The sequence below is a fragment of the Hippichthys cyanospilos genome, chromosome 18 (assembly GCF_059441005.1).
Source record: "Hippichthys cyanospilos isolate Australia breed blue-spotted pipefish chromosome 18, RoL_Hcya_1.0, whole genome shotgun sequence".
NCBI lineage: Eukaryota > Metazoa > Chordata > Actinopteri > Syngnathiformes > Syngnathidae > Hippichthys > Hippichthys cyanospilos.
This window is the reverse complement of record NC_142386.1, coordinates 16,076,174-16,101,853: the sequence shown is the minus strand read 5'-3', so window position 1 is coordinate 16,101,853 and position 25,680 is coordinate 16,076,174. Positions and strand designations below refer to the sequence as shown.

The 25,680-nt window shown below is 38.0% G+C and overlaps 1 protein-coding gene across 2 annotated transcripts in view; it reads left to right on the top strand.

The window, feature by feature from the left end:
• Window positions 1-25,680, top strand: part of LOC148409161 (voltage-gated potassium channel subunit beta-2) — a 71,899-nt gene that overhangs the window by 34,493 nt on the left and 11,726 nt on the right. For both annotated transcript variants that reach the window (XM_088440894.1, XM_088440895.1), the window contains exons 2-5: window positions 21,439-21,482; window positions 21,559-21,596; window positions 21,759-21,838; window positions 23,305-23,349. In XM_088440894.1, coding sequence (XP_088297020.1) covers window positions 21,439-21,482; window positions 21,559-21,596; window positions 21,759-21,838; window positions 23,305-23,349 — 207 coding nt within the window. The remainder of the gene's footprint in view (window positions 1-21,438; window positions 21,483-21,558; window positions 21,597-21,758; window positions 21,839-23,304; window positions 23,350-25,680) is intronic.

Sequence of the window (25,680 nt, the reverse complement as noted above, 5' to 3'; positions counted from 1 at the left end):
TATAATATACATGTATTTAATCAGAAAACATCATAAATAAAAAAGATAGAAAAGATTTATTTACCTTAGAGTTACGCTTGTTATGCCCATATTCCCTAAAAAGGATTATCTCTAGCATCGTTTCCATATAAATCATCTTCTTCCTAATTTTGAAACAAGAGAGAATGACCAATAGCAGACTAGCATTGTAGTCAGGCGTTGCATGGAAGCAGTTAGATGGCAATAGTAAATAAATGCAAAAAACTCAGTATTCCAGGTCGCAACATGAAAATAACGGAAATCAGGCACATTGTCAAACACACACACACACACGCACACACACACACACACACACACACACACACACACACACACACACATATATATATATATATATATATATATATATATATATATATATATATATATATATATATATATATATATAAGCTGAAAGAGTCCTATCGGGCATTTTTGGCTTGTGGAAATCCAGGGGCAGCTGACAGGTAGCTGGCCAAGCAGAGTGCGGCTTCTGCAGTCATAAAGGCAAATTCGAGTGTGGGAGGAATTTGGTAAGGCCATGGCAAACAACTTCCGCACAGCTTCAAGGTAATTCTGGTCCACCATCCGAACATACTTCTAATTTCACCGACACGTCTTCCTCTGAGGATGTATATATATATATATATATATATATATATATATATATATATATATATATATATATATATATATTTACACACAGTGGGCCCCCAGTATAAGAACCCCCCCGACTTACGTATTTTTCATCTTACGACGTGGACTGTGGCGTTTTTTTGTCACCCTCTTAAGCAAAAACCTTTCGTCTTACAAACCATCCAACATGCCAGTCAGTGTGTCTGCACTATTTTTTTCGCTTTGCTGCATCAACAAAAACAACTTTTCTCGCATGTCACGGAAATGCCGATATGCTATATAGCTTATTTGCCTGGATCGGTGCTCGGGAGATAATGGGCTAATTCCGGTGTGTGGTCCCGACTGAGAAGGAGGTTTCACTCTGCTGCTTATCCAGCGCTCTCAAAGCGTACCGTAGGGAGTCTCACCCAGGCACATATACAGCCCTCTCTAAACGGTCCGATAGGGAGGTCTCACTCTGCTGCATAAACCAGCAACCTCAAAGCGGACCGGTAGGAAATCTCAGAGCAGAATGCTTTCAATGACTGTGCCCACTAACTGCAGACTAGACTGAGTGGTGGACCTCTGCGGCAGAGGCTCCACCAAACCCCTGAGACCGACTCACCAAACCCCTAGAGTTTGATCGAACCCAGGTTAAGAACCACTTCATTAAAGCAAGCAAGTGTTCTAAGGGCATGACTTTTCTTGCGAGGGGACGGACCTTGGTCAACAACAAAATGGAGAGGCTTCTTCTATTATGGATTAAAGAGAAGGAAATCGCCGGTGATATGTTCTTGTTTGAAAAAAGTTCTCTTTTAAAAATAAGTTTTCGTTTAAGCAAAAAAAGTCATTGTTTAAAAAAAGTTCTCGTTTGAAAAAAGTTCTTGTTTAAGAAAAAAAAAAATTCTGCAAGTTCGTCTCTGCTCCCCTCGCCTCCACCTACCACCAGCTCAAGTCATATTGCCCCAAAGGTAAATGAGGTAATTTTTCCTTTGTATATTTGTTATTTAATTTGACTGTACAATAGATTATGTTACTAATTTTTAATTTTTTTTTTTTTGCACGCATTCACTAATTAACATAGGTTTGGATTGCCCGTCATATGGCTAATTTGAGTTACGAGTCGAGCCGCTGAACGGATTAAGGTCGTAATATATATATATATATATATATATATATATATATATATATATATATATATATATATATATATATATATATATATATATATATATTATACATGCACGTGTAATGTGATTCAATGTTTGTGGTGGTGCGGAAAGGAATGGTTGTGACGTACCTGTGTCAGACCACTCGAGCACAAAATGCCCAGGAAACGCCTGGAGCGGGCAAACGGCGGCCTTATTGGGTATATTTAGCGGAGCACCACCTCACAGGAATACACAACTCATGAGTTTCATGGAAACCTAGACCTCTTTTTGTTTTTGAACTTGGACTGAAGAGAAAACAACAAGCAAGGAAGGAGAATGACTTCTTTGGCCAAATATTAGTCATTAAAAAGCAGGACCAGTGTCATCAGCCTTCATGTCTTTTGGCAGAAATGGATGCATTTGATTCTCCAGAATCAACCACTGTGTATTTGAATTTTGTTTCCAGTGCTGGAATAGGTTAAAAAAATAGGTTTCTATGCATTTTTCCACAGATTTGAACATGTGACTTGCTCCCAGGAACTTCGAGCTCTGACGCAACTTGACAAATTCAGCATTGCATTAGAACAGTGGTGTTCAAACCACAGCCCGGGGGCCATTTGCGGCCCACCATCCTGATTTTAGCGCCCCACAGCATATACTACTACTACTACTACTACTACTACTACTACTACTACTACTAATAATAATAATAATAATAATAATAATTATTATTATAATAATAATATTCAAGAGTTTTATCGTCATATGTATAGTAACACAACACAATGAAATTCTTATTCTGTTCACTTCTCTGAGCTTACTTACATTCCACACAATCGAGCAAATAATAAAGTAGCCAATGAAAAAAACAGCAATGGGGCAATAAGGGCAGTTATAAAAAAAGCATTAATAAAGGAATAGACTCATATTCTGAACATATTATGGAGTAAATTGAGTCGAGGAAGATATATACATATGAGGATGATAGTGTAAAAAATAATGTAGTGTGAAATATTATGTATTTAACAGCTTTTTGCACTGTGCAGGATTCTGTAGGGGCATGCAATAAAATAATAATATTTTTACCTGCTGTTTAAAAAAAGTCAACACATAGTTTGATCGTAAGCAGCATCAGAAGTGTGAAAAAAAATCCTAATTTGCCTTATCACCTTTAACTCTTTCATTGCCAGTGACGAGAATTATCTACACTACATTTGTTTTTCTTTTACGAATAGAGCGATGACACTCATGGCCAGCGCTCCTCATCATTCTAAGCTTATTGAGCACTGTAGTAAATATTGTGCGACCATTTGATAGGAGTGTTGCTCTCAATAGCTACAAAAAGATACGTTTAGCAGGTTGGCTTTTCCAATAACGTTTGGCACGGGGAGAGTGAACAGAAAGTCTTCGCAGTTTATTAAAAATAAGTACCATATTTTCTGGACTGTAAGACAAAAAAAACCCTACCAAAAACTGACCAGAAAATCTTTTTTGTCATGTATAGGTCATTTTGGACTATGGCGCAGGTTGTCACAACATATTTATCTGGATAGATGGTACATGCAAGCTTTTTGAATTTTTGTTTGCATTTAAAAAAATATGTCAAATTGCCCTGTTACACCAATATCATAACTGCATGTTTCAAAAAAAGAGGAGCACCAACATCCTTTCAACAGAACCCAGACACACTTGGTTTGTTAGAATACAGCAACAACACAACAGTAACATGACTCTTTGCATGTGCTAGTGGAGAGTGCCCCCTGGTGGTGCGTAAATAGCAATTCAAACTCAGAATCAGAACTTTGATAGCATCTTCTTCTGTCTCGCTTTGTTCACTGAGAGATTTCCACCTGGTGGCTAGTACAAACAAACTACAGATATGCTGCACTGATATACATAAGATGCAGGGTTCAAAAAAGTAGTAAAAGTAGTAGCTTATAGTCTGAAGTTTTTGATACATTACATAGAATATATTGAATTGCTTGCGAGCTGATTTTTACGATGTACTGTATAATAAGTTAAAGTAAAGAAAAAACACATTTAAAGTGGTCCTTACATCTTTCTGTTTTTCTGTATGCGCCCCTCAGAGGGAAAGATTTGGGCACCCCTGCATCAATAAGAAAATTTCTTCCCAGCTCTGACTTGATCTTCAGCACTCTTTCCACTTGCTGCGGTGCATTAGCATCAATTAGCATTGTGATGTGAGTGTGCTGACATTGAGTCTGGTGCCTTGGCGAAGTGCACTTCAACTGCACATTTTGAAACACCTCATCCCTCAGCGGCACATGAATAAATCATCTTAACACAACAGCCTTGTCAAGTTTTGGGCATATATTCCCCTCATTTGCTGCCTGGGTACACTCATTGACCATCAATATGTTCATTGAGGACCATTTTAGTTTTGTAACACGACCTTGACCATTGTTTTCTTTCTTTGTTTTTTTTTTTTAACTTCAAAGCTCAGACAGTACAGTGGTGCCTTGACATCGGGAATGGAACACTTCTGAATTTTTTTACTCACTGTTTTAATTTTGCTCTGACGTATTCTTCACTATGAGTCAGTCAGTTTTAATTACTTTTAGGTTCTAAGTTTTAAGAGCAGCTTTTATTCTATTGTGAAGTTCTATTTGTGCTACATTTTTATTGGGCTATCAGTTTCAGAATTAGCTTCGGTTTGTCATATATGGAATCTTTATTGAGTGCATGGTTAAAAATATAATGGTCAGAAGGAATGTAATGAAGTATTGTTACCTTGTTACATGGCGGGTAACTATATGGTTTCATAATTTCATCAGTTCTCTCAGTTTTAGTTTTATTTTGTTCATTGATTATTACTCACTAAAATACTCTGCAGGCTTATGTCGCAAAGATTAGTTTTGATGAAATAACCCTTTTTCAAAGAGCTGTCCATTTTGGGATTTATGGCGGCCTACTGAGGCAAACGAGCTACAACCGTCAGAACGCGAAAGAAACAGGAATGAGACAAACACATTAAAAACTAGAATATTTGCAATTTCTGAAGAAATTGCGTGTGAAGGTGTAACCTCTGAAGGCAAAGGTGTTGATTGGCAAAGATAGGAGGGAAAAACTGAAATAGTGGAATTGTGGGTAAATTTTGAACTCTGGGAAGAGGAAAATTGATACCACGATGGAATGGTGGGAATTGGGGGAATCAGTTGAAGTTGGAACGGTCGGAATCGGATAATGAATGGCAGAGATAGAAAGGAAAAACTTAAAAAGTGGAATTGTGGGTAATTTTGGAATTGTGGGTAAAATTGGAATGGCAGGAATTGGGGTAATCGATTAAAGTTGGAACGGTTGGAATCGGATGAAGAATGGCAAAGATAAAAGGGAAAAACTGAATAAGTGGAATTGTGGGTAATTTTTGATTTGTGGGTAAAAATGGAATTACGGGCATAGGGGGAATCGATTAAAATTGGAACGGTCGGAATCGGATTAAGACTGGCAAAGATAGAAGGGAAAAACTGAATGAGATGTCTGATCAGATATCCAAGATGGCCGCCCCTGACGGTCGATGTTAAATGGAGTCTCAGTGTATGTAGTCAAGTGTCCAAGATGGCAACCTGACGACCCCATGGGAAATGGAGTACTTTGTCTACCTAAACAGTAGTCCATGAAGGCCAAGCGCCAACACAATGAATGACCTCTTTGAAAATGAATTGGTTCATTAAAGGTACAGTATGTGGAATTGTGGGTAATTTTTTTAAATGTGGGTAAAATTGGAATGGCGGGCATCGGGGAATTTGATTCAAGTTGGAACGGTCAGAATCGGATTAAGATTGGCAAAGATAGAAGGGAAAAACTGAATGCGATGTTTGATCAGAAATCCAAGATGGCCGCCCCTGAGGGTTGATGGGAAATGGATTCTGTGTATGTAGTCAAGTGTCCAAGATGGCCACCTGACGACCCCATGGGAAATGGAGTACTTTGTCTACCTAAACAGTAGTCCACGAAGGCCAAACGGCCACACAATGAATGACCTCATTGAAAATGAATTGGTTCATTAAAGGTACAGTGTGTGGAATTGTGGGTAAATTTTCATTCCTGGTAAGAGGTAAATGAATACACCAATGAATTGTTGGGGATGAATGGAATCGATTAAAGTTGGAACGGTGTAGCTAAGAAGTAGTCAACGAAAGCTGAACGCGCACACAATGAAAGACCACCAATGAATTGGCGGGGATGAAATGAATCAATTAGAGTCAAACGGTCGGAATCGGATGAAGAATGGCAAAGACAGAAGATTACAATGTTTTGGCAAGAACAATTAACTGAGGAATTATGGGTAAAAAATGGGAAAAACTTGAAATTTTTGGTGCGAGGGTGTTCTTTGCAATCTAACCCATAATGGGAAACACCTAAATTTGGAACGATAAGTATAGGTCGGACGCAAATGGAGATATCTCAAGAGGAAACATCAAAAATCTGATTTTCGCGAGTTTTAGGGGGCTATTACTTATGCAAAACAGATGCATTGTGGGTAAATGACACTCTGAAGTCATAGGCAGGGTCGGACGCTAAGTCGGACTGAATCGGACAAACACCTGTAGTCATTAAAGTGAAAAAATCAACAATTTTTTTAATTTTGTAAAATATCACAAAATTTCAAAAAGTAAGAAAAAAGTACACTTAAAGTTCAAATTCTGAATTTTGGGGGATTAGATTTAATAGTTTGGATTTTCAACATTAGGAGAGTGTTGTTTTTATTGTTCTGAGTAAACCAAGATGGCCGCCATCCTGGGTGGAAGTTGGGCTGAGCGCTCATGAGCTGTCTGATCAGATATCCAAGATGGGCGCCCCTGAGGGTTGATGGGAAATGGAGTCTTAGTGTATGTGGGCAAGTGTCCAAGATGGCCGCTTGACTACCCCATGGGAAATGGAGTACTTTGTCTACCTAAACCGTAGTCACTGAAGGCCGAACGCCCACACAATGAATGACCTCATTGAAAATGAATTGGTTCATTAAAGGTACAGTGTGTGGAATTGTGGGAAATTTTTAAATTCAGGGAATCGGATGAAGATTGGCACAGAGAGGTTTCAAAGCTTCGGTGAGAACAATGTAATGAGGAATTATGGGTATAAAAATGGGAAAAACTTGAAATTGTTGGTGCAAGGGTGTTCTTGGCAATCTAACCCAGAATGGGAAACACCTAAAGTTGGAACGATAAGTATAGGTCGGATGCAAATGGAGATATCACAAGAGGAAACATAAAAAATATGATTTTTCCCGAGTTTTAGGGGGCTATTACTTATGCAAAACAGATGCATTGTGGGTAAATGACACTCTGAGGTCATAGGCAGGGTCAAGATAGAAGGTTAAACGCTGAATCGGCCTGAATAGGACAAACACCTGTAGTCATTAAGTGAAAAAAAACAACACTTTTTTGAATTTTGTAAAATATCACAAAATTTCAAAAAGGAAGAAATAAGTACACTTAAAGTTCAAATTCTGATTTTGGGGGATTATATTTAATAGTTTGGATGTTCAAGTTGTTGGTGCGAGGATGTTCTTGGCAATCTAACCCATAATGGGAAACACCTAAAGTTGGAACGATAACAATAGGTCGGACGCAAATGGAGATATCACAAGAGGAAACATAAAAAAATTGATTTTTCGTGAGTTTTAGGGGTCTATTACTTATGCAAAAAAGATGCATTGTGGGTAAATGACAGTCTGAGGTGATAGGCAGGGTCAAGATGAATGGTTAAATGCTACATCGGCCTGAATCGGACAAACACCTGTCGTCATTAAAGTGAAAAAAACAACAATTCTTTGAATTTTGTAAAATATCACAAAATTTCAAAAAGGAAGAAAAAAAGTACACTTAAAGTTCAAATTCTGCATTTTGGGAGGTTATATTTAATAGTTTGGATGTTCAACATTTGGAGAGAGTCGTTTTTATTGTTCTGAGTTAACCAAGATGGCCGCCATCCTGGGTGGAAGTTGGGCTGAGCGCTCATGAGATGTCTGATCCAAGATGGCCACCCCTGAGGGTTGATGGGAAATGGAGTCTCAGTGTATGTAGCCAAGTCTCCAAGATGGCCACCTGATGACCCCATGGGAAATGGAATACTTTGTCTACCTAAACAGTAGTCCATAAAGGCCAAACACCAACACAATGAATGACCTCATTGAAAATGAATTGGTTCATTAAAGGTACAGTATGTGGAATTGTGGGATTATTTTGAATTATGGGAAGAAGAAAATGGATACAAGAATGTAATGGCGGGCATGAGGGGAATTGATTAAAGTTGGAATGGTGGAAATCGGAGAAGGAATGGCAAAGATATAAGGGAAAAACTGAAAAAGTGGAATTGTGGGTAATTTTTATTTCTGGGAAAAGGAAAATGGATACCACTATGGAATGGCAAGAACTGGGGAAATCGATTAAAGTTGGAACGGTGGGAATCGGAGCAGGAATGGCCAAGATAGAAGGTTACAAAGTTTTGGTGAGGAAAATGGGAATGAGGAATTATGGGTAAATTTATTAATATTGTTATGAATTACTGGTTTGTGTGAATATGTGTAATGATGACAATGTGAAATGAACTAGCTGAATGAATTGAATTCAAAATGAGGAAGCTTCAAATAGGAAAAGTAAAATCTGCCTTTGGGAATGAATAACAAATTGTTATAGGTGAAAAATATGGAATTATGGGAAATTATTAATAATTTTGATTTATTGTATTGTTGGGAATGAGCCATAAGGTGGAATGAATAAGTTCAATGTTATGAATATGAAATGGGAAACATCAAAATGTGAAATGTTAATTGTCCCATTGAGAAGCCCTCTCATTGGAAATGCATTATGAAATATTGAAGGTGGGAAAAATATGGAATTATGGGAAATTATTGAAAATTATGAATTACTGGAATGATGAGAATGATCCCTAAGGCAAGCTGAATGAGTTAAATTTTGAAAATATGAAACGTAAAAGATGTAATATTGAAATGAAAAATCACCCAATGTAAGTCAATGGCATTTTTGGCGCGGAAAACAGGGAATTGTGGGAAATCTATGAATAATTGGAATTATAAAAATACACGCGCACCGATAAGATGAAATTGGAACGGCGTGAATCGGATAAACTGGGAAAGAGATGAAATGTCCCAAAAAACGGCATAATAATAATAATAATAATAATAATAATAATAATAATAATAATAATAATAAAGTCAAGGAATAACATATGTGTGAAGGTTTCACCTTCACACAATAATAATAATAATAATAATAAAGCGGTAGAATAACATATATGTGAAGGTTCCACTTTCACACAATAACTAGAAAATGTGCAATTTCTGAAGAAATTGCGTGTGAAGGTGAAACCGTTGAAGGTTTGGGAGTTGAAAAGTGGAATTATGTGGAACGATTGAATGGTGCGAATCTGTGAAGAAATATGAATACAAAGTTGAAAAACTGAAAAAAAGTTGAACTGTGGAATTTGAAGATGAATGAAAAACTGAAAAAAGTTGAACTGTAGAATGATGTGAATAAGTGAAAAATTATGAATCCTACAAAGTTGAAAAACTGAGAAACTGAAAAAAAAAAAAAAACGAATGTTTGAATCATAAAAAAGTGTGGATGATCTGAAGTAAAAGCAGAAGAGAAAAAACAACTGTCAACGTGACACTTGATTTGCCCGAACCGGGACTCGAACCAGGACACGGACATATTGAAGACGACAATTCTACCACTGGGCCACGGCGGAGCGATGTCGATTCACACTGTGAAAGCTTTAAATAAAAAGAATGAAGCATGTTTGAAGCATCTATGAGGAACTACGAATAATACAGTTAAAAAACTGAAAAAAGTTGAACTGTGGAATGAAAAGTAAGATGAAATGAAAGTAAGAACAGTTTGAAAAGGCTAAATACTTTAAATGTGAATAGTATAAAAAAATGTGAATTGTAGGAAAACGATGAATAGTTGAACCTTGAAAAATACAAAAGCACTTCACGTGAATATGTGGAATGATATGAAGTTTGAACGGCATGAATTGGATGAACTGGGAAGGAGTTGAAACCAAAAGAAAATACGGAATTAACTGAAAAAAAAAACACTGACTGTGCGAAAAGACGTAGCCTGGGATTGAACCCACGAACATGAAGTGGGAATACGGCACACAATACCCATGAGCCACAGGAACTGCAGAAACCGTTAAGGTTTGAAAATAAAGTACGAAGACCACCCCATTCACTTAACATTAGGCCATTTTTACGGTAGAAAAACTTAAATTGGAGGAAAAGACCAGAAGAGGGTAGTGGTGATAGATGTGGGGATCCCAAGCTGATGCCAACATCAGAAAGAAGCAACATGAGAAACTTGAGAAGAATCAAGGGTTGAAAAACAGCTGGAACGGATGTGGAAGGTCAAGAGTGGTGAGCCAAGGGTGGTCCTTGTGGTCGTGGGGGCACTTGGGGCAGTAACCCCCTAACTGGGTGAGTGGCTCCAGCAAATCCAGGGAACAACATCTGAAGCCTCAGTCCAGATGAGTGCAGTCCTAGGAACATTGAAGATACTGCGCGGAAACCTCAAACTCCCAGGCTTCTGGTAGAGGACTAAAGCTTATGGGGTGACATGGATACCACCCCGCCGGTGAGAGAAGATTTGCCGCCTAATTACCATTTTGTTGTCAACAACGAGGCTGTGTGGCTCTTTTATTTATTCATTTTTTTTTGCATACTTTGATGCATTATGAAAAGAAAAAGACGGCTTGATTCGTCTCCTTCAGCTTGTGGACCTGTGCTTGAAGTCAGCATGGATGTCGGCGGGAACAGTGAAGGACAACATTCCACGCTCATATCTCAACAGTCGTCACTTGGGTAAAGAAAGCTTGGGATAATGACCAAGCTTCCAAAGAAATCTATTTCAAACAAATAGGAGTGTTTGCGTCTACATGCACGCGGTACATTGCCATGCGGTCTTGTCTTGCTCCTGCCCCACCTTCTCCCCTCATAACCGCAACAGTATGTTATTCAATTTACAATGTATTAATGCCTCTAAAAGTATTGTAATTTCATCATTTTAATGACACACACCCCCTGTTTTAATTGGACAGCCATGAGCTATATAACCACTAAAATAGAGTTGTGATGTTCGGGAATGAACCAATTCTTTTGAACGGCTCATACACATGAACGATGGGAGCTGAGTTGCAGCTCAGGGGGAGAAGTTCTTTCTGTCGTTTTTCCCCTATGCATTTTTCACACAGATGCATTGCACAAAAATGAACTCCTCATTGTCTCTTTGTCTCCGTGCCTTGCTCCTCCGCTCTTTATTGTGATGTAAAGAGGGTTACACCCAGTGCAGGAGGAGTGATTGTGTTGTGCATACAGTCTTCACGTGATTGCTCCAGCGGAAAAAAAGCCCTGTGTGCCGCTGTCATTGGGTAGGAGCAGAGCCATGACTTGTGGACGCGGCCGTCACAGTTAAAAAAAAAAACAAAAACATCCCTCCCTAAACATAATTTATTCTCATTTTATCTATTTTATAAGACTAATACACTCGTCCTACCTTACGTTTTTTTTACCTTATGATGTGGACCGCGATGTTTATTTGTCCCCTCTTCACGCTCCCTCTTTTTATTCGCTTTAACTATTGGTTGGTATCACGACTCCCTAAGATACTGGTCTACTATTGGCCGGCGTCATGGGTCACTAAGATGCTGATCTGCTATTGGTCAACGCATGGGGTCACAAACATGGCTGCCTAAAGACTTTATTTCATGTAAGAGCTCTTTCAATATTGTATTTACTGTGCATTTTAGTGCTGAATTCAAACTTGAATTGGTTAATCATAGGTCTCAAGATTGCTAGTGATGTTAAAGAGAGAAGTTAGATGATGATTAGAATGGAGGCTAAGCTAGCTTGAAGGTAAATAAATCCTTTATATATATTTTTCTTATTTATGATGTTATTTAATTGTATACATGTATACTATATATGAGTAGCAATTAATATACTATTTTGATACATTTTTTTAATATGTATATACAATGTTGATGTTTTTACCTGGGGTTTTACACGCATTAGCTAATTAATATATGTTTGGATTGCCCGCCATACAGCAAATTCGCATTATGATCCCAACCGTGGAACGGATTAATCTTGTAAACCAGGGGTCCACTGTACTTTAAATATTTTTCATGTTTTTTATCAAAATGGTCTTTGTTCTTGTAGACATTTTTGCTTTAAAAGCTGTTTTGCACATTCATTGCAACCCATGGTAATACTGGACTGTTTCTTTTCTCAAATTTTATTTGTCTAATCTTCAAAATATCTTTTTTTGTTCTTCTGTGATAACAATGTTCTTGTGTGGAGGTGTTTGTAGTAAAAGCTGTTTTGCACAGAAATTCATTGCTGCCAGCTTTGTTTTTAATGTTCATTTGTGAGTAGGTATAGTTTGAATAACATAAATCAGCATAGCTTTACACATATACACTGGTTGTACTAAAAGTAAATCCAAAATAGTGATGTCACTGCCTAAACACAGGGATGTTGTGCCACCCTATGGGATGAGATAGGCTAATAATCAATAGTTCAGAATAATTCAAGCTCAGATATTGATTAGTTATCTGAGTTTTAATTATTTGACGACAAATCAACCTAATTTTTGATCATTTCCAGGCTAAACAGAGTTGCCCCCAAGTTGGCTTCTTAAAACTGACAAAATATTTAATATGAAAGGAATGGATCACCAAGATCCAGATCTCCTCAAAGAGCCATAAATCCCATCTCTACACTAAAGTCGGGGGTCGATTTATAATCACGTTTTTGTAAAATTAACCCAAATTGAAGAAAAAAAGAGGGTTTGACTTAGAAACATGGTTAGTATATACTTGGTGAAATATGGTATTCTAATGTTTCGACTGTTTGAATGTTTATGATGGTGAGATACTGGGGTGAGAGAGGATTGAATTGTAATTCTTTAGTTTTATTGACATTGATTTGAAGATGTTTGTCCATGTGCCACTTGGTGAAATGGGCAACTGTGTTGACATACTCCAGGGTGGATTGGTCCTCAGAAAGAAGTCCAACAATGGCTGTCATCCGAGTATTTCAGATATGATGTGGGTGAGATACTGAGACAGTCATTGGTCTAGAACAGGGGTTACCAACTTGGTTTCCGCAGCACCAAAGGTCACATGAGTAGCCCGCAGGACTGTTCTGCAAACAGCTTACAAGAGATAGAACATTGGTGGTTTTCTATAGATTTACATTACATATTATACTTGATTTACCTATTTACTACAGCTGTTCCTTAATTATTGTGAAAAATCATAAACATGATCGGTGTTTTCACATAAACCGGTAGCCCCTCGTATTACCCAGTACCAAAGAAGTAGCTCTAAGTTTCAAAAAGGTTGGTGACCCCTGGTCTAGTGAGTGTACAAGAAATTTCTCAACACACATCCCCGTGGCATTCCGGTATTGATGTTAAGTAAAGGGGATGTGGTTGAGCCCACCTTCTTGCAGTCTGTTTGTGAGGAAGTTATGGATCAGATGGGAAGGGGGTATTAAGGTGATGTAGTTTCCAGATCAGTAGAAGTTTCTGTGGGGCACAGGTGTCAAATTCAAGGCCCAGGGGCCAGATCCAGGCTGCTACATCATGTTATGTGGCCCGTGAAACACTCACTTGACTTCAAATTTATGGATAAAATACAAAACATTAAAAATTGGAGGAGCAGGGGGTGCAAGCATTTTTTTTTAATTCCCAATTTCTCTTTTGAACATTTTATATCGGACTCAGAATTCAAAATTTGGTAAGTGTGTGTTGAACACTTAAAATTTCTTTGACCTCACAGTCATTCAGGCCCTCTGACAGAAACTATAACTACAATACGACCCATGACAAAAATGAGTTTGACACCCCTTCTGTCGTGTGTTGAAGTGTGCTGAAGTCCATGGAGGTAATCCTAGCAGAGCTACCTGTAGAGTCCAGATGCTGGAGTAGGAGGTGCAGCAGGCAGGCCTCTGTGCTCCTCTTTTACCTTTTAGGTAAATTGTAGGAGAGAGAAATGGAAGGATGGTGTTCAACAGTTCCTCCAAAGATGTTCTTATAGTCTAAATGCAAGGTGGAGTTCAAGTTCATGTGAATCCAGCAAAATCCTGAAACATACTGCAAACAAATGACATATTTATCACTGAACAAAATGGTGCAGAAAATTTCATTTGTCTCGAAAACACACATTTTTATCAACAGTATGTGTCCTGACTTTAAAGAGCCCCTGTTGATTGCTTTCAAGTCCGTAAGCTATGGGCTGTCATTATGAATGTGTGGACAGTCCACCATGTTTCTACCAATTTGCTTCAGAAAAAAATGCACATTCAAGCATATTCTCTCACACTCATACATTGATGTGATTGTTAATAACATCTAAGGTGTGCTTCCCTGTGGAGAAAAGCCTGCTCAGCATGAGTGTGCCTTCTAAAGGCAACTACGGGAAGCAAAATATCCATCATGTGATTGTCACCATCTACATTGCTGTGTCTTGCTGTCACTGAGAGTTGAGCAAACCAGAGGTGTCAGCAAAGGTTAAAACACTGACTACACCATGACAAAGTACCTGTGTGCCTTTCTGCCCTGTGCCATCAATAATGTATCACAACAACCCAGTCCTGTCTAAATCACCTTGCCTGGGATTTTTGATTTATTGCGAGACACAAATGATTATAGAGAAGAGAGCATGCCGCGCCCATTGGCATCTGTGTGCACTGCTTACAAGTGCGTTCATGCAGAGCCATATGCAGATGTGTAACCATGTTGCCGGCAGGCTGGGCCGGTCGCCCTCGTGCTTGCGAAGCACATTACGGATGTGCGTAATAGTCTCCGCCACGTGAAATGGCCTCTCTGTGGACGTTCATCTTTTAGTGGAAAGTGAGGGGCAGGTTGTCAGCCAAAGTCGAGAGTGAGCTCTCTCAGACAGTAAATAAGCAGACTGCAGCACTGCAGAGAGCTGTGGAGTTGCCTCAGTGCAGAAGCTGGGTGCAGATGAATGAGAAAAACGTATTCCGTTGAGGTTTTTGTTTTTTGTTTTCGCTGCACATTACAGTGACACAAACATTAAATGGTTGTTGCATATATGTTAGCCCGTGGGAAATATTTTTATGCAATGTTTCAGTGCCTGAAAGTTGTATCACGAATAGCAATTTGTATCTATATAAAAGGAGGAGCCAAGCCGTCAAAATAGAGGCATACAACATTTTGCAAAATATCACTGTTTGGCAATCGGTTTCTTCAATTTCCAATTCATTTGCTTGTACCGTTTGGCTTTAAAAAGCATCATATTAGATTTGCTGGCACTTGAAACACAATTAAAACCCCACATGCCTTCGTGTACCCCCAGGGGTACTTATACCCCTTTGAGAATAGCTAATACAAGCCATTGACGATAATAAAAAAACGGCACAGAGCTGATAGCTACCTATAGTAATATGGCTGTAAGGATTGATCCAAGTATCAAAAAAATGTACATGAACGTCGACATCAATGTCGTACAGATACCAGTGTTAGTAGCGATCCTTTACATTCTATCCATCCATCCATCCATCCATCCATCCATCCATCCATCCATCCATCCATCCATCCAGGACAAAGCAAATGAAAACAATTCAGATACTCGATGTAATGGCATGTACAAATTTGCCAGTGTTCAAAGAGAGTGGCGTTGTGGCTCTCAGAGGAGTCATGCCATCATTGGTGAGAAGCCGCAATGGAGATTTGGCCTTGCATCCCAGGAATGAGCTTGATTTGAGCCCACTCACCTTTGCTTGCATGGTCCTCCCTGCAGCTAAGCAATCCTGACGCTGCTGGAGTTGCTATTTTCACAGTTTAAACAATGAGCATTTCACACCCACACGCCACATCCACACCAGCGTGTGGATGCGCGCTTGCACACACAGTGGCACACAAATGCTTACATGTACAGGAATCTAAATATAGCTCAAGGGTCAGGCATTAAAAATAGAGCAGAGAAAATGAAGCAGGATTCGCTGGGCTGAATCTAAATGCTCTGACGGACTGTCTTCCTGCATTTGCTTACTTGTGGCGGACACAGGCAGGCAGACAGGCAGTGTAAAGGAGGTGAGGGGGGGCACTAGCAATGAAAAGACAGCGAGCAGCTCTTGGCACTGCAGTTCTGATGCTCCTCTGCCACCATTTCACTGTCTCTCATTTGGATTTAGGAGAGCATACATGCAGGAGGAGAGGCATTTTAGCCATAATGCTCCCATGGTCACAAATCTGGCGCCTTTTTGCCCTTCAAAACTCAGCTGTCTGGGTAATCTAATGTGGTATGTTGGGTAATAAAGCTTTCCTCGGCTCCTGCTGGTCCATTTTCGGCCATTTAGCGCGCAGACCTGAGGATCTCAGCTTTTTGGCTCAGACTGCATCCGAGCCCGCTTCCCTGCAGCTATTTCACTGAAGCTGACCACTGCTGTTTCTCCTAACTCCGGTTCTTCCTATTGAATCGGTCCCTTTGGGAAAAACTACTTATAACAACAGTTCTGCCCACAGCTGAATTATGTACTACAATGTTGATTGTCCAGCCGTGCGCTTCCAAACACACATTTTCTCCATCTGGACATTTTCTACAATAAATATAACTAATAAATTAAAGATTGCTGTTTAATTGGTTAACTCTGTGCCGAATCTCTCCTCCCCAACCCTAGAATGAAACCAAAAGTATAGAAACATGAAAGTATTCTTGGAAAAGGTGGGCGGGTGCTTACTCTTGCGCGGGCACTACAGGGGCACTGTAGAGGCGCTACTTGGGCCTTCAGTCATCATACTGCCTCACAAGTAATATTAATACAATATTCTCTACTTTTTTTTCAATCTGCTGTGGCTGAATGTGAGTTTATTTTCTTGCATATCGAATTTTCCGCACTATAAGGCGCACCCCAAAGCCGGCAGGCCCAACCCGTTTTTTTTTTCTCATTTGAGGACTTAAGAGTGTGCGCCACCACACTCATGTTTGTCGTCTAAATTTCCCTGACTTTCGTTTATTTGTAACTTCTTTGTGCTCCATATCAAAATAGCGGGTCAAAAATATATAATGCATGAAGAGGAAAAAATTAATAAGACGGTGGCGCCACGCGTTCACCTGTGCTTGGCTCCCCACTCATACCGTTGCATGTTTTTCGTTTTGATTCGTCTCGATATTCGTTTATTAATAACTTCTTTGTGCTCCATATTGAAGTAGCGGGTAAAAAATTTATAATGCATGCCAAGGAAAAACTTAAAAAGACAGCGGCGCCACGCCTTCACTCGCGCTTGTCTCCTCACTCATATCGTTGCATATTTCTTGTTTGAATTTCCCTGACTTTTGTTTATTCGGAACTTTTTTGTGCTCCATAACAAAATAGTGGGTTGAAAATATACAATGCATGCCGAGGAAAAAAAACTAAAAAGACAGCAGCGCCAGGCCTTCACCTGCGCTTGGCTCCTCACTCATACCGTTGCATGTTCATCTTTTAAATGTCCCTGACTTTCGTTTATTTGTAAATTCTTTGTGCTCCGTGTGCTTTGTGCAATGAAATAGCTGGTAAAAAATATATAACGCATTCCGAGGGGAAAATCAAAAGGATTGCAGCGCCGTGCGTTCATAAGTGCATGACTTGATCTGGATCTATTCTGTGCTCTGTTTAGTAGTTAAATTGCAATTACCAATAACGCACTGTTTTATCTGATTTTTTTAATAACAAATATTTCTTAGTATAATATCCATACAACGCTTATATTGTATGAGTAAAGTTTATATTCTATTCATAAAGTTTGATGATTTTGCTGATTGTTTTTAACACATTCCCTTTAGTGAAGCACTATCTAGTGGCTGCATAACACAACTCTATCTAGTGGATGCATAATGCAAGCCCAGCCAGGACTATGGTTTCAACTCTATGTGCGCCTTTATATGTATGACATTTTTTTGAAACTCAGCCATTCATTAATGGTGCGCCATATAATCCAGTGTGCCTTATAGTGCAGAAAATACAGTAATTTACTAAGTAGTGAGTTTAAATAAGTGGATAAAGCAACTCATTACTTGTTATTGTCTGCACAGGAATTTTTAGACACCAACAAAATAGGCGTGTGCAAAATGGTTAGCAGTCGCAATTAGCAACTGTGCCAGCAATTACAAATTAAGTTCAACATCCACTATCATCTTGTTTACTCATACATAACATTGTATTTACATTACATGTGTAATGGTTTCCTCAAAGGCACTTATAGACGATGCTTTGACAATATTCTGAGTTTGCTTTAGTGGAGTCGCCTATTAGCTATTATGAGGTCAATAACTTCCTGTTCTTTTTCTTCTTGACAAGGCATACATTGAGATTTGGCATGCTTTCTTTCTTGCGAGTGTTTACCTCACTACTATCAGACAGTGAATCAACATATAACTAAAAAATGTGCAATTCCTGAAGACATTGCGTGTGAAGGTGAAACCACTGAAGGGTGAGGTGTTGAATGGTGGAATGATGTGAAATGTTGGAATGGTTTGAATCTGTGAAGAAATTTGAATAATACAAAGTTGGAACTGTTTGAATAGACCAAATAATGTAGACGATACAAGGGAAAAACTGAAAAAAGTTGAATTGTGGGAAAATTTTTCATTATGGGAAAAGGAAAATGGAATCCATGGAATGGCGGGCATCGGAGGAATCAATTTAAGTTGGAACGGTGGGAATGGGATGAAGACTGGCAAATAAAAGGTTACAAAGTTTTGGTGAGAACAATTAACTGAGGAATTACAGGTAAAGAAATGGGAAAAAAAATGAAATTTTTGGTGCGGGTGTTCTTGGTAAACTTAACCATTATGGGAAACACCTAAAGTTGAAACAACTAGTATAGGTCGGACACAAATGGAGATAGAGCAAGAGGAAACATAAAAAATCAGAGTTTTAGGGGGCTATTATGCAAAAAATATGAATTCTGGATAAATGACACTCTGAGGTCATACGCAGGGTCAAGATGAATGGTTAAATGCTGAATCAGACTGACTCAGACAAACACCTGTAGTCAAGTGAATAAATACAACGTTTTGAATTTCTTAAAATGTCATAAAACTTATAAAAGTAAGAGAAAAGTACAAGATAATTTCAAATTCTGAATTTTGGTGGATTAGATTTAAAAGTTTGGATGTTGAACATTTGGTAAGTATGGTTTTTATTGTTCTGAGTTAACCAAGCTGGCCGCCATTCTGGGTGGAAGCGATAGTGAGACTTAATGAGATGTCTAATCTAATATCCAAGATGGCCGCCTATGAGGGTTGATGGGAGTTGGGTCATTGGTCTATGTAGTCAAATGTCCCAGATGGCTGTCCAATGGCATCATGGGAAATGGAGTACTTTGTGTACCTAAACCATAGGTGTCGAACTCCAGTCCTTGAAGGCTGGTATCCTGCATGTTTTTGAATCCTCTCTCTCAAACACAGCTGATTCAAGTGATTAGAAACATTTTCAAGCTCCTGTTAATAAACTAATCATGTGTATGACGTGTATTAGGGTGATAAAGGCTGAGAACATGCAGGATACTGGCCCTTGAGACCAAAACCATAGGTGTTGAATGCCAGTCCTCCAGGGTTAGTATCTTGCATGTTTTTGAATCCTCTCTCTCGCAAACACACCTGATTCAAGTGATTCGGAACATTTTCAAGCTCCTGTTAATGAATTAATCACTTGAATAAGGTGTGTTGGGGTGAGAAAATCCAAAAACATGCAGGTTACCGGCCCTCGAGGACTGGAGTCTTCGGACTGTGTAGTCAAATGTGCAAGATGGCTGCCTGGTGGCCTCATGGGAAATGGAGTACTTTGTGTAATTAAACTATAGGTGTCAAACTCCAGTCCTCGAGAGCCAGTATCCCATATGTTTTTTAATCCTCTCTCTCAAATACACCTGATTGCAGTAATCAGGATCATTTACAAGCTCCTGTTAATGAACTAAACATTTGAATGAGGTGTGTTGGGGTGAGAAAACCCGAAAACATGCAGGATACCGGCACTCGAGGACTGAAGTCTTCGGTTTGTGTAGTCAAACGTCCAAGATGGCTGCCTGATGGCCTCATGGGAAATGGAGTAGTCAATCAAGTCTGAACGCCCACGTAACGAATGACCTCATTGAAAATGAATGCGTTCCGTTTGGGTGCAGAATGTGGAATTGTGGGGATTTTTTAATTCTGGGAAGAGGAAAATGGAATTCATAGAATGCCAGGCGTTGGAGGAATTGGTTAAAAATGGAACAGTTTGAATAGGTCAAATAATGTAGAAGATACAAGGAAAAAACTGAAAAAAGTAGAATTGTGGGTAAATTTAGAATTCTGGGAAGAGAAAAATGGAATGGCAAGAATCAGAGGAATCGATTTAAGTTAGAACGGTGGAAATCGGATGAGGAATGGCAAAGATAGAAGGGTACAAAGTTTTGGTGAACAATGGGAATGAGGAATTATGTGTAAAATTATTAAACTAGATATGAATCACTGCTATGTGTAATTATGAGTAATGATGATGCTGTGAATGATGTGAGTGTGAAATGAGGAAGCCTTAAAAAAGAAATCTTAAATCTGCCATTGGGAATGAATTATAAATTGTTGTAGGTGAATAATATGGAATTATGGGTAAATATTAAAATTCATGAATAATTAGAATGATGGGAATGATCGATAAAGCAAAACAAATGAGGTAAATTATTCAATTGTATAATGGGAAACCTCAGAATGTGAAATGTTAAATGTCCAAATTGATATCAATATTGGAATATTGAGGTCAAAAACAATAATAAACAATAAACAATAACAGTAATGAGGGAGGTAAATATAGTAAATATGAAATAGAATATATATGAAAGCTTAAAATGTGAAATGTTAAATCTCCCATTGGGAATGAATGGGAAGCCCTCCCATTGGAAATGAGTGATGAATGAATAAAGGTGGAAAAATATAGAATTATGGGAAAATATTGGAATTATTGAACCACTGGAATGAGCTGAATTTGAATGAGCTAAATGTTGAAAATGTGAAATGTGAAAGCTGTAAAACTGAAATGTGAAAATCACTCCATTCACTTAATTTGGGCCATTTTTTAAGTGGAAAAATGGGAATTGTGGGAAAATGATGAATAGTTGAAATTACATAAGTGGAAGCAGTTGTCACACGAATGATTAGAATAGTATGAAATTCAAACGGCGTGAATCGAATGAACTGGGAAGGAGTGAAACGCGTAAAAAAAAACGGTCGGAATACAAAAAATAATCTTTTTTTTAAATAATAATAAAATGGAGGAATAACATATGTGGGAAGGTTTCACATTCAAACAATAAAAAAAATAAAGTGTAAGAATAACGTCTGAAGGTTTCACCTTCACACAATAAAAATAATAAAGTGTAGGAATAACATGTGTGAAGGTTTCACCTTCAATTAACCTTCACAATTAAGTAATTTGTGTGAATTCAACATCGGAACAGGCAGTAATAAAGTTGAGATCACTTCTTCAGTGTATTTACTGTATTCACAAGGTTTTAAAATGCAGAAACATATTTCCTGAATATAGGCATGTATCTTGAAAAAAAAAACATTGACAAAAAGAATGTTTTATTTCAGAACTTTTATTTTCTTTGTCTTCACCCAGAAACCTCGGAAAGTCCGGGCTACGTGTTTCCTGCCTCGGCTTAGGTGAGTTCCCAAGTATGAACACCTTTCTAACATGAGTTCAAATGTAAAACACATCCATAACCCTCCTCTTGTCCAGGCACATGGGTGACATTTGGATCACAAATATCTGATGAGGTGAGACTAAGTTTATTCACAAGCATCCTTTTTTTTCAGGGGATGGGGATCAGTATAAATCAGATAATAATCAATAATTAATTAATCATCAGTATTATTCCGTCATGTGACCATGTGTAGCATCACTTGCCTCTCTGCTCAACCTCTATTTTCTTTCCTCAGATGGCAGAGAATCTGATGACCTTAGCGTATGAGAATGGGGTCAATTTGTTTGACACCGCAGAGGTTTATGCTTCTGGAAGGTCAGACTTCATATACAGTATGACCTAGTCTCTGTATGTGTCTGTGTGAGAAATATGACAACAACAAAAGAAAATAAATTTCCGCGGTTGGGATCGTAACGCAAATTTGCCGTATGGCATGCAATCCAAACCTATGTTAATTAGCTAATGCGTGTAAAACTCCAGATAAAAACATAAAAATTGAAAATCCATATTAAAAATTGCTATCAAAATATTAGTTAGTGCTGCTTATATATAATATACATGCATAAAATTAAATAACATCATAAATAAAACACAAAAGGATTTGTTTACCTTTGAGTTGACATGTTATGGCCATTATCCTTTGTAAGGGTAGCCTAGGCTAGGCTACCTTAGGTTTCTTTGTATTTCTTGATTATCTTCAGCTTCGTTTCCATATAAATCATCTTCTTACTTCTCTCTTTGACACCACTAGCAATCTTGGGACTCATGGATAATTCAAGTTTGAATTAAGCACTAGAAGGCATAATAAATATGATTTTGAAAGCACTTTCACATGAGATCAAGTCTTTAGGCAGCCATCTTTGTGACCCCGTGCGCCGACCAAAAGTAGATTTGAAGAGACACAGTGTAAGATTTAGACCATTTTTCAGTACAAAGGAATAAATTAAATTATTATAAATATAATGTCCTGCGCAAAGTCTGCTGACCGTAGCACAACAGTGCAGCCACGAAGCAGTGCAGTGGATAACCAGGATGTGGAACCGCTTTTAATTTCTTAACATGACTGCATAGTTCTGCGCAACGGGGACGCAACACTATAAATTGTATTCACGGGTATAGTTTTCTCCCGCCTGTCATAAAGCTAAGCGTGCACATCCCATGTCTTTCTCTTCTGAGGATATATTTGTATTTACTGAAGCGGCTGTTGGCTGCATAACAGTCTCGTGAGAATGTAAATGAGATTGTTTATGTTTTCACTCTGCAGTGACGAAGAATTTACCTCTGATTTGGGGTAATTAAACCACATGTCGAAGGAACTGTGGAAACCATAACTGATGAACTTATGAAAATTTTTGAGAACGCAGGCTTGAATAATGCGATGACATACAAACAGACAGTGCACTTACTGTGGGATTGCACTAAGAACGATTGATTAATATATAATATATATATATATATATATATATATATATATATATATATATATATATATATATATATATATATATATATATATATATGTGTGTGTGTACGTGTAGAGTATGTGCTATGTATATATAACATATATGTATACAAAAATGTATACAAAAATAACATAAATCAGGAAAGTTGTAACACGGGGGTCCACTGTAGTTTATTTATATATATATATATATATATATATATATATATATATATATATATATATATATATATATATATATATATATATATATATATATATACAGAGAGAGAGAGAGAGAGAGAGATTCAATAAATATTCTAAATGTGTTTCTTTACAGAGCAGAGATCACACTGGGAAACATAATCAAGAAGAAAGGATGGAGGTATTTATCTACTACAATGTATTAATCAAACTAATACATGTGCAAAACATATTTTGTGTGTTGATTTACTACAAAGCAGGACATTAAAGTGGTGCCTTAGTTTACACGTTTAATTGGTTCCGTAAGCAAACTCTCCTTGGCCACTAGGGGCAGCATAAAACAGCTTTACCTTATAGACCAGGGGTTTCCAAGTTGCATGTTTTTCAGGTTTCATTCCTCGACACACCTGATTCAAATGATCAAGAGAGTTATATGGTTTCTGTTACTTCTGTTAAGCTGGTGATTTTAATCATGGGATTCACATAAAGAAACCTGAAAAACATGCAGGATACTAGCCCTCGAAGACTGTGTTTGGACACCACTGTTATAGACAAAGAACAGCTATATTTTAACAGAGGATAAAGAATATATGCTTGTGAGTAATGACATATTGTCTATCCAAACCAGGGGTGGGCAAATCTTTTGGCTCTGGCGACACTTTGACTTTTAAAATTTGACAGTCGGGTCAGGACAGCAACAAGATACAATACATTAAAAAAAAAAAAAAAAAAAAAGACATAAACGTCGCCGAAGTTTTAATGTAATAACACATACTTTTGATTGAAAACAGTGTTGTTGATCACCCATTTTAGCCAGCGCATCAAAGTCTAGAGATAATCCTGTTGTGGCATTTCTCAGAACAGATCTGAGGTGTTCATCACTCAAAGCCAACATGTGTCATTTAGCTCTGGAAAATTGTCAGTAATTTCAAGGAGCTCCAAAAATGAAATAATACCGTGTTTGAGCTCCCAGACATGTTGACTTACTTTTGCTGAATTTAACCAGCGGACATTAGAATGGTACAGTAACTTTGTGTGATTAGCCTTAGTTTATTTGAGAAAAAGAATGAACTGATGATGGTGAAGTCCCCTCGCTTGAAGTTAACAGGTTTTGCAACATGGTCAACATGGAATTATGCAGTGCAGGAACATTACCTTTTGAGCATCCCAACGTTTTTCCTGTCAGATTTGGTGATCCATCTGTGGTGACGTTGACGAGCGTACTCCAAGGCTACTTGTGCCTCTGTATGACCGTTGTTACGCTGTTAAATAAGTCCTCTGCCCGTTTTTTTTTTCCTTTCAGGGATTCCATATAAAAAATGTACTCCATTATCTCGAAATGAGCAGTGTCCTTTATATCAGTCATTGCTTTTGTTCGGTCATTGCTTTTGTTCGGTGCCAAAGAGAAAATGAAAATGATACCCCTTTATTGTTTAGCTTGCTTGTTTGTCATTTTCTTCAATACGGCAACTCACCAACCTGCATGATAAGTTTGTTTTTTTGTTTTTTTCAAATTTGTTCGAGCTCTCAGGACATAAAATGTTTGAGGTTTCTTTAAGAAACTCCTCTTGAGTGAAAGACTTGCTGGCTTTTGCGAGTTTGGATGGCAGTCAATAACTTGTCTTCGTGTTTGGTTCTTGGATGGTAGTAGCTCGAATAAAGGTGTTTTGCAAAGCCTGCACGCTAGCTACAAACCTGTCAGTGGTAGCTGTATGTTCCTGTGCTGAATAGTTGCTGGCTTAGTTAGACGCCTTGGTGGACAAGTGATGGCTGCTGTTATATCCTTTTAAAACTGACACATTTTCTCGGCAAAAAAGGCATACAACCTTGGACCGGACTACTCTTAAAAAAAAAAAAAGCATCCATTCTTTCTTAAACACCCGGGCACTCACTGTAATTTTTTTTTCTTTGACATAACAGCGATGTCATTGCTGCAGATGGGTTCTAATCTGACCAGGAGAAGAGCGATAACTGAAAATGGCTAATTTTCATTCGCTCTCGCTGGCTCTCATTCTTCCTTGAAACTCTTCAAAATCATGTAATTGCGTCTGATGTGACACCTGGTGTTGGTAGTCTCTCATAACAAGTCAAAATGAAATGAATGGTATCATTCAAACCAAACCTTCATTCTGTGCCATCATAGGCGGGCCGGATTAAAAAGGGCCAATGTTTGTCCATCTAAACAATGGTTGTGTTCAAATATCTACTGATATGCATTTTTTAATTGGATGTCAACGTTAAGCTAGTGAACATTCCTAAAGCAAAGATAGTATTAGTTTATATATATATTACTCAATTTCATTTTAAATTTATTTTTACTAAATATATATATTTTATATATAACATTATTCTCCATATTCTGTTCTTTTCGTGTCATATTATATCTATATGGTTACATTACGCCTATGTGCTGCAGTTTTAGTATAGAGTTTTTAGCCAATTAGAATTCAATTAAGGCATGTTGCCAGGCAGACTTCATGTCTGCCTGAGCCCGGAGGCGCTGGGCATTTGC